Source organism: Micropterus dolomieu, linkage group LG13, assembly GCF_021292245.1.
Source record: "Micropterus dolomieu isolate WLL.071019.BEF.003 ecotype Adirondacks linkage group LG13, ASM2129224v1, whole genome shotgun sequence".
Classification (NCBI taxonomy): Eukaryota; Metazoa; Chordata; class Actinopteri; order Centrarchiformes; family Centrarchidae; genus Micropterus; species Micropterus dolomieu.
In genome coordinates, this window is record NC_060162.1 from 308,783 (window position 1) to 319,690 (window position 10,908).

At 53.7% G+C, this 10,908-nt stretch overlaps 1 protein-coding gene across 1 annotated transcript in view; it reads left to right on the forward strand.

Moving 5' to 3' along the window:
- The window catches only part of LOC123982154 (mucin-2-like), a gene marked incomplete at its 3' end in the record, with an annotated part of 13,775 nt that extends 2,873 nt beyond the window's left edge, over nt 1–10,902 (forward strand). Inside the window, exons 3-4 of the mRNA XM_046067570.1 lie at nt 1,617–1,898; nt 1,969–10,902. Of these exons, the coding sequence (XP_045923526.1) occupies nt 1,617–1,898; nt 1,969–10,902 (9,216 nt within the window). The remainder of the gene's footprint in view (nt 1–1,616; nt 1,899–1,968) is intronic.
- Between the last annotated feature and the right edge of the window lie 6 nt (nt 10,903–10,908).

Genomic DNA, 10,908 nt, shown 5'->3' on the forward strand with positions numbered 1-10,908 from the left:
CTGCAAAATGACCTCCAGCAGGCCACAAATGTGCATGTGTCTGCTCAAACGGTCAGAAACAGACTCCATGAGGGTGGTATGAGGGCCCGACGTCCACAGGTGGGGGCTGTGCTTACAGCCCAACACCGTGCAGGACGTTGGGCATTTGCCAGAGAACACCAAGATTGGCAAATTCACCACTGGCGTCCTGTGCTCCTCACAGATGAAAGCAGGTTCACACTGAGCACATGTGACAGACGTGACAGAGTCTGGAGACGCCGTGGAGAACGTTCTGCTGCCTGCAACATCCTCCAGCATGACCGCTTTGGCGGTGGGTCAGTAATGGTGTGGGGTGGCATTTGTTTGGGGGGCCGCACAGCCCTCATTTGCTCTCCAGAGGTAGCCTGACTGCCATTAGGTACCGAGATGAGATCCTCAGACCCCTTGTGGGACCATATTCTGGTGCGGTTGGCCCTGGGTTCCTCCTAATGCAAGACAATGCTAGACCTCATGTGGCTGGAGTGTCTCAGCAGTTCCTGCAAGAGGAAGGCATCGATGCTATGGACCGGCCCGCCCGTTCCCCAGACCTGAATCCAATTGAGTACATCTGGGACATCATGTCTCGCTCCATCCACCAAAGCCACATTGCACCACAGACTGTCCAGGAGTTGGCAGATGCTTTAGTCCAGGTCTGGGAGGAGATCCCTCAGGAGACCATCCTCCACCTCATCAGGAGCATGCCCAGGCGTTGTAGGGTGGTCATACAGGCACGTGGAGGCCACACACACTACGGAGCCTCATTTTGACTTGTTTTAAGGACATTACATCAAAGTTGGATCGGCCTGTAGTGTTTTCCACTCCAAATCCAGACCTCCATGGGTTGATAAATTTCCATTGATAATTTGTTTTTTGATTTTGTAGTCAGCACATTCAACTATGTAAAGAAAGGAGTATTTAATGAGATTATTTCAGTCATTCAGATCTAAGATGTGTTATTTTAGTGTTCCCTTTATTTTTCTGAGCAGTGTATATTTTTTAAACATGACAATGATGATAGTATATGGACTTCCTATCAAGTACTTTAAGAGTTTTTTAATATAGGGTCTGGCCTGAGTAGTGGGTGGAGTTTGCAACCCACCTCCTAATTTTGGTGAGTTTTCGTCCAGTTTTTGCTACTTTGAGTGGAGAGAAGAAAAGAAAGAAAAAAGACGAATGAGAACAAAAACAATTAAACCAGGTTAAATAAAGCCCGCTTGTAGTATTCGAGCTGACATGGTGTCTTCAGTCTTTCTTTAAAGGAAAGGAAGGAATTTAAAAAAGATGTAGAGCTGAATTGATGAGTAGATCGACTCTCTCTTATTTAAGCTAAAGAAACTATTTACTGCTTCCAGTTTCCCAGCTGTGAAAATTGGCTTTCTTCTTTATTGTCTTATTATATTAAACTAAACGTCTTCAGGGTTTTTGGGATGAAACAGACAGAGATACAAACAGATTAATGTCTTCACTATTATTTGACATTGAACAAACGGAATGATTAATCCGTTAATCGTACTTACTAATGTTAATTAAGATTAAAACCTGGCTAACTGGCTGATAGAACTTGGTGCTCCCGGTGACAGTTGTTTCTTTCTCTGCAGACTTCTAATGGAACGTGGTTTCACCAGTTGAAACTGCGTTATTTCGACCACCTGCTGCAGGCGAGCGTGACGGCTGTGGCCGCCTGCGAGAATCCGGCAACGTCACTGCAACCGGCGTCGCCGCTGGTGACGTGCAGAACGACAGCCGTCACTGTGAATTTGCCTTATGGAACAAGTCTGAAGAGGGTCAAAGCTCTGGGTGAAGAGGGGGTAGTTGGGAGAGCGCTCACAACAAAGATCCCCGGCGGAGTGTTGGTGGAGATATCGACGGCAGCTGACGCGGTAAGGAAGATTCACCATGATCCAGTTTGTAAAAGATTAGGGTCAGAGATAATAACTGAATGTTTTGCAGGATTCCATCTTTGAGATGATTTATGATGACTCTGCTGGGGTAATGTGGGGGATGCTGGCGGCTTGTTTCAAATCAGAAAGTATAAAGGAGAAGGATCGTTACCCAAGATCTTTGGAACATCCACACTGGAACCGTTGGAAGCTTTGGTATCTTGAGGACCTTCTTCTTCCATCGTTCATTCCAGAACCAAAACAGTTGTTCGTGCCACAAACAGAAGCAGAAATATTTGAGTTGTGGTTATTTTATGAAATTCCTAATGGAACGTTTACTGGAGAAACAATAGCTGCTCTAACCAGCGCCTCCACCAGCACTGTTCCAACCACCACAGGTGAATCAACAACCAAGGCGTTCACAACTGGTGCTCCAACCACCACCAGTGCTGCTCCAACCACCATTATTGCTCCAATCAACGTTTCCACTGCTCCAACTTTGTCAACCAGCCCCTCTCCAACCAGCACAGCTACTTCAAGCAACGCCTCCACCACTGCTGCTCCAACCACTGCTGCTCCAATCACCACCACACCTGTTTCAACCGCCACCACAGCTGTTTCAACCACCACCACAGCCACTCCAACCAGCGCCTCCACCAGCACTGTTCAAACCACCACAGGCGAATCAACAACCAAGGCTTTCTCAACTGCTGCTCCAATCAGCGCAGCTCCAACCATCAAGACCACCACCACAGCTGCTCCAAAAACAACCACAGCTGCTTCAAACAGCGCCTCCACTAGTGCTGCTCTAACAAGCACCACAACCACTCCCACCACCAGTGCCGCTCCAAAAAGCGCCTCCACCAGCCTCCACCTGCACTGTTCCAACCACCACAGGGCTCCTCCAACTACGAGAACTCCTCCAACCACCAGTTCCACTCCAGCAACTACCACAGCTGCTTCAAAAAGCGCCTCCACGAGCGCCGCTCTGCCAAGCACAACAGCCACTCCCACCACATCTACCACTCCAAATTGCGCCGTTCCGACAACTACAAGCACTCCTCAAATCACCAGCTCCGCTCCAACAACTACCACAGCTGCTCCAAACGGCGTCTCCACTGCTCCAAATTTGTTAACCAGCCCCTCTCCAACCAGCACAGATACTTCAGGCAACGCCTCCACCACTGCTGCTCCAACCACCAAAGCTGCTTCAATCACCACCACAGCTGTTTCAACCACCACCACAGCCACTCCAACCAGGGCCTCCACCAGCACTGCTCCAACCACCAAAGCTGCTTCAATCACCACCATAGCTGTTTCAACCACCACCACAGCCGCTCCAACCAGGGCCTCCACCAGCACTGCGCCAGCCACCAATGCTGCTTCAAGCACCAACAAAGCTACTCCAACCAGTGCCTCCACCAGCACTGTTCCAACCACCACAGGTCCATCAACCACCACAGCTGCTTCAACCATCACCAATGCCGCTCCAACCTGCGCCACTACATCTACTAGCGCTGTTCCTACCACCACTACTGCATCAACAACCGTGGCGTCCGGCTGTGCCCCTCCAGCCACAACTGTTCCTACCACCACGAGTGCGGCTCCAAAGACCATTACCGCTCCAACCTGGGCAGCTCCAACGATCAAGAGCACTGCTCCCACCACCAATACTACTACAAACAGTACTGTTCCTCCAGCTACGAGCACTCCTTCAATCACAAGCTCTGCTTCAACAACCACCACAGCGGCTCCAACCAGCGCCTCCAACAGCACTGTTCCAACCACCGCAGGTGAATCAACAACCAATGCCTTCACAACTGGTGCTCCAACTACCACCACTGCTGCTCCAACCACTATTGCTGCTCCAATCAGCGCAGCTCCAACGATCAAGTGCACTGCTCCAACCACCACAGCCGCTCCAACAACTACCACAGCTGCTCCAAACGGCGTCTCCACTGCTCCAAATTTGTTAACCAGCCCCTCTCCAACCAGCACAGATACTTCAAGCAACGCTTCCACCACTGCTGCTCCAACCACCAAAGCTGCTTCAATCACCACCGTAGCTGTTTCAACCACCACCACAGCCGCTCCAACCAGTGCCTCCACCAGCACTGTTCCAACCACCACAGGTCCAACAACCACCACAGCTGCTTCAACCATCACCAATGCCGCTCCAACCTGCGCCACTACATCTACTAGCGCTGTTCCTACCACCACTAATGCATCAACAACCGTGGCCTCCGGCTGTGCCCCTCCAGCCACAACTGTTCCTACCACCACGAGTGCAGCTCCAAAAACCATTACCGCTCCAACGATCAAGAGCACTGCTCCCACAACCAATACTACTACAAACAGTACTGTTCCTCCAACTACGAGCACTCCTTCAATCACAAGCTCTGCTCCAACAACCACCACAGCGGCTCCAACCAGCGTCTCCGACAGCACTGTTCCAACCACCGCAGGTGAATCAACAACCAAGGCCTTCACAACTGGTGCTCCAACTACCACCACTGCTGCTCCAACCACTATTGCTGCTCCAATCAGCGCAGCTCCAACGATCAAGTGCACTGCTCCAACCTCCACAGCCGCTCCAACAACAACCACAGCTGCTTCAAACAGCGTCTCGACCAGCGCAGCTCTAACAAGCACCACAACCACTCTCACCACCAGTGCCGCTCCAAACAGTGCTTCCACCAGCACTGTTCCAACCACCACAGGCGCATCAACAACCAAGGCCTTAATTACTGCTGCTCCAAACACCACAGCTGCTTCAACCACCACCAGTGCCGCTCCAACCAGTGCCTCCACCAGCACTGCTCCAACCACCACAGCTGCTTCAACCATCACCGGTGCCGCTCCAACCTGCACCACTACATCTACTAGCGCTGTTGCTACCACCACCAGTGCATCACCAACCATGGCCTCTGGCTGTGCCCCTCCAGCCACAACTGCTGCTCCAACCACCACCAGTGCGTCTCCAAAAACCATTACCGCTCCAACGATCAAGAGCACTGCTCCCACCACCACTACTACTACAAACAGCGCTGTTTCTCCAACTACGATCATTCCTCCAACCACCAGTTCCGCTCCAAAAACCACCACAGCGGCTCGAAACAGCGCCTCCACCAGTGCCGCTCTAACAAGCACCACTCCCACCATATCTACCACTCCAAATAGCGCTGTTCCGACAACTACGAGCACTCCTCAAATCACCAGGTCCGCTCCAACAACCACCACAGCTTCTCCAAAAAGCGTCTCCACTGCTCTAACTTTGTCAACCAGCCCCTCTTCAACCACCACAGCTGCTTCAAGCAACGCCTCCACCACAGCTGCTCCAACAACCACCACAGCGGCTCCAACCAGCGCCTCCGACAGCACTGTTCCAACCACCGCAGGTGAATCAACAACCAAGACCTTCACAACTGGTGCTCCAACCACCACCACAGCTGCTCCAATCAGCGCAGCTCCAACGATCAAGAGCACTGCTCCCACCACCACTACTACTACAAACAGCGCTGTTCCTCCAACTACAATCATTCCTCCAACCACCAGTTCCGCTCCAACAACCACCACAGCTGCTTCAAACAGCGCCTCCACCAGCACTGTTCCAACCACCACAGGCACATCAACAACCAAGACCTTCACCACTACTGTTCAATACAGCACAGCCACTCCAACTGCGAGCACTCCTCCAATCACCAGCTCAGCTCTAACCACCACCACAGCTGCTCCAAGCAGCACAGGTGAATCAACAACCAAGGCCTTCACTGCCGCTCCAACCACCACAGGTGCTTCAACCACCACCAGTGCCGCTCCAACCAGCGCCTCCACTAGCACTGTTCAAACCACAACAGCTGCATCAACAAACAAGGCCTTCAGCACTGTTGCTTCAACCACCACAGCTGCTTCAACCACCACCACAGCTGCTCCAACCAGCACAGGTGAATCAACAACCAAGGCCTTCACTGCCACTCCAACCACCACAGCTGCTTCAACCACCACCAGTGCCGCTTCAACCAGCGCCTCCACCAGCACTATTCCAACCGCCACAGGCGCCACAACAAACAAGGCCTTTACCACTGCTGCTCTAACCTCCACAGCTGTTTCAAGCACCACCAGTGCCACTCCAATCAGCGCAGCTCTAACGATCAAGAGAACTGCTCCCACCACCATAGCCGCTTCAACAACAACCACAGCTGCTTCACACAGCGCCTCCACCAGCGCTGCTCTAACAAGCACCACTACCACCACTCGAAACAGCGCCGTTCCGACAACTACGAGCACTTCTCCAACTACCAACTCCGTTCCAACAACCACCACAGCTGCTTCAGAGAGTGCCTCCACCAGCGCTGTTCCAATATTATCAACCAGCGCCTCTCCAACCACCACAGCTGCTTCAAACACCATCAGTGCCGCTCCAACCAGTGCCTCCACCAGCGCTGTTCCAACCGCCACAGGCGCATCAACAACCAAGGCCTTCACCACAGCTGCTTCAAGCACCAGTAGTGCCGCTCCAACCAGCGCCTCCACCAGCACTGTTCCAAACGCCACAGGCGCATCAACAACAAAGGCCTTCACTTCTTCAACCACCACAGATGCTTTAACCACCACCATTGCCGCTCCAATCAGCACAGCTTCAACGATCAAGAGCTCTGCTCCAACCACCACAGCCGCTCCAACAACAACAACCACAGCTGCTTCAAACAGCGTTCCGACCAGCGCCACTCTAATAAGCACCACAGCAACTCCCACCACATCTACCACTCCAAATAGCGCTGTTCTGACAGCTACGAGCACTCCTCAAATCACCAGCTCCGATCCAAAAAGCATCTCCACTGCTCACACTTTGTCAACGAGCCCAGCTACTTCAAGCAGCGCCTCCCCCACTGATGCTCCAACCACCACGGCCACTTCAACCACCACCAGTGCCACTCCAATCAGCGCAGCTCCAACGATCAAGAGCACTGCTCCAACCACCACAGCCGCTTCAACAACCACTAAGGCTGCTCCAAAAAGCATTTCCACTGCTCCAACTTTGTCAACCAGCCCAACCCAAACCAGTACAGCTGCTCCAAGCAGCGCCTCCACCACTGATGCCCAGACCACCACAGCCGCTTCAACAACAACCAGTGCCACTCCGACCAGCGCCTCCACCAGCACTGCTCCAACCACCACAGCTGCTTCAACCACCACCACAGCCACTCCAACCAGCGCCTCCACCAGCACTGCTCTAACCACCACAGCTGCTTCAACAACAACCACAGCTGCTTTAAACAGCGCCTCCACCAGCCTCCACCTGCACTGTTCCAACCACCACAGGCCTCCTCCAACTACAAGAACTCCACCAACCACCAGTTCCACTCCAACAACAACCACAGCTACTTCACACAGCGCCTCCACGAGCGCTGCTCTGCCAAGCACAACAGCCGCTCCCACCACATTTACCACTCCAAATAGCGCTGTTCCGACGACTACGAGCACTGCTCAAATCACCAGCTCCGCTTCAACAACCACCACAGCTGCTCCAAACAGCGTCTCCACTGCTCCAACTTTGTCAACCAGCCCCTCTCCAACCAGTACAGCTACTTCAAACAACGCCTCCACCACTGCTGCTCCAACCACAACAGCTGCTTCAACAACAACCACAGCTACTTCACACAGCGCCTCCACCAGCGCGGCTCTAACAAGCACCACTACCACCACTCCAAACAGCGCCATTCCGACAACTACGAGCACTCCTCCAACTACCAGCTCTGTTCCAACAACCACCACAGCTGCTCCAATCGCCACAGGCGCATCAACAACCCAGGCCTTCACAACTTCTTCTCCAACCAGCACAAGTGCTTTAACCACCACCAGTGCCGCTCCAATCAGCGCAGCTCCAACGATCAAGAGCACTGCTCCAACCACCACAGCCGCTTCAACAACAACCACAGCTTCCACCACTGCTGCTCCAACCAGCGCCTCCACCAGCACTGTTCCAACCGCCACAGGCGCATTAACAACCAAGGCCTTCACCACTGCTGCTCCAAACACCACAACTGCTTCAACAACCACCACAGCTGCTTCAGACAGCGCTTCGACCAGCGCCGCTCTAACAAGCACCACAACCACTGCCACTCCAAACAGCGCCGTTCCGACAACTACGAGCACTCCTCCAATCACCAACTTCACTCCAACAACCACCCCAGCTGCTCCAAAAATCATCTCTACTGCTCCAACTTTGTCAACCAGCCCTCCCCCAACCAGCACAGCTGCTTCAAAAAGCGCCTCCACCAGCGCCGTTCTAACAAGCACCACAGCCACTCCCACCACCAGTGCCGCTCCAACCAGCGCCTCCAACAGCCTCCACCTGCACTGTTCCAACCACCACAGACCTCCTCCAACTACAAGAACTACTCCAACCACCAGTTCCACTCCAACAACTACCACAGCTGCTTCAGAAAGCGCCTCCATGAGAGACGCTCTGCCAAGCACCACAGCCACTCCCACCACATCTACCACTCCAAATAGCTTCGTTCCGACAACTACGAGCACTCCTCCAATCACCAACTCCACTCCAACAACCACTACAGCTGCTCCAAAAAGCGTCTCCACTGGTCCAACTTTGTCAACCAGCCCCTCTCCAACCAGCACAGCTGCTCCAAGCAGCACCTCCACCACTGATGCTCCAACCACCAAAGCTGCTTCAACAACAACCACAGCTGCTTCACACAGCGCTTCCACCAGTGCTGCTCTAACAAGCACCACTACCACCATTCCAAACAGCGCCGTTCCGACAACCACCACAGCTGCTTCAAGAAGTGCCTCCACCAGCGCTGTTCCAATTTTATCAACCAGCCCCTCTCCAACCACCACAGCTGCTTCAAACACCACCAATGCAGCTCCAACCAGCGCCTCCACCAGCACTGTTCTAACCGCCACAGATGCGTCAACAACCAAGGCCTTCACCACAGCTGCTTCAAGCACCAGTAGTGCCGCTCCAACCATCGCCTCTACCAGCACTGTTCCAAACGCCACAGCCGCATCAACAACAAAGGCCTTCACCACTGCTTCTCCAACCACCGCAGGTGCTTTAACCACCACCATTGCCGCTCCAATCTGCGCAGCTCCAACGATCAAGAGCACTGCTCCAACCACCACAGCCGCTTTAACAACAACCACAGCTGCTTCACACAGTGCTCCCACCAGCGCAGCTCTAACAAGCACTGCAGCCACTCCCACCACCACTACCACTTCAAACAGAGCCGTTCTGACAACTACGAGCACTCCTCCAATCACCAACTCCACTCCAACAACCACCACAGCTGCTTTAAATAGCGCCTCCACCAGCCTCCACCTGCACTGTTCCAACCACCACAGGCCTCCTCCAACTACAAGAACTACTCCAACCACCAGTTCCACTCCAACAACTACCACAGCTGCTTCAGAAAGCGCCTCCACGAGCGCCGCTCTGCCAAGCACCACAGCCACTCCCACCACATCTACCACTCCAAATAGCGCCATTCCGACAACTACAAGCACTGCTCAAATCACCAGCTCCACTTCAACAACAACCACAGCTGCTTCACAGAGCGCCTCCACCACTGCTGCTCCAACAAGCGCCTCCACCACTGCTGCTCCAACTTTATCAACCAGCACAGCTGCTCCAACCAGCGCCTCCACCAGCACTGTTCCAACCGCCACAGGCGCATTAACAACCAAGGTCTTCACCACTGCTGCTCCAAACACCACAACTACTTCAACCACCACCACGGCTACTTCAAACAGCGCCTCAACCAGCGCCGCTTTAACAAGCACCACAACCACTCCAAACAGCACCATTCCGACAACTACGAGCACCCATCCATCCACCAGCTCCGCTTCAACAACCACCACAGCTGCTCCAAAAAGTGCCTCCACCAGCGCTGCTCCAACTTCCACAGCTGATTCAACCACCATCAGTGCCGCTCCAACCAATGCCTCCACCAGCGCTGTTCCAACTTTATCAACCAGCAGAGCCGGTCCAACAAGCGCCTCGACCAGCACTGTTCCAACCGCCACAGGCGCATTAACAACCAAGGCCTTCACCACTGCTGCTACAAACACCACAACTGCTTCAACCACCACCACAGCTGCTTCAGACAGCGCTAAGACCAGCGCCGCTCTAACAAGCACCACAACCACTCCCACTCCAAACAGCGCCGTTCCGACAACTACGAGCACTCCTCCAATCACCAACTTCACTCCAACAACCACCACAGCTGCTCCAAAAAGCATCTCCACTGCTCCAACGTTGTCAACCAGCCCCCCCCAAACCAGCACAGCTGCTTCAAACAGCGCCGCTCTAACAAGCACCACAGCCACTCCCACCACCAGTGCCGCTCCAACCAGCGCCTCCAACAGCCTCCACCTGCACTGTTCCAACCACCACAGGCCTCTTCCAACTACAAGAACTCCTCCAACCACCAGTTCCACTCCAACAACTACCACAGCTGCTTCAGAAAGCGCCTCCACGAGCGACGCTCTGCCAAGCACCACAGCCACTCCCACCACATCTACCACTCCAAATAGCTTCATTCCGACAACTACGAGCACTGCTCAAATCACCAGCTCCACTTCAACAACCACCACAGCTGCTCCAAACACCACCAATGCCCCTCCAACCAGCGCCTCCACCAGCACTGTTCTAACTGCCACAGATGCATCAACAACAAAGGCCTTCACCACTGCTTCTTCAACCACCACAGGTGCTTTAACCACCACTAGTGCCGCTCCAATCAGCGCAGCTCCAACGATCAAGAGCACTGCTCCAACCACCACAGCCGCTTCAACAACAACCACAGCTGCTTCACACAGCGCCCTCACCAGCGCCGCTCTAATAAGCACTGCAGCCACTCCCACCACCACTACCACTCCAAACAGCACCGTTCCGACAACTACGAGCACCCATCCATCCACCACCTCCGCTTCAACAACCACCAAAGCTGCTCCAAAAAGTGCCTCCACCAGCGCTGCTCCAACTTCC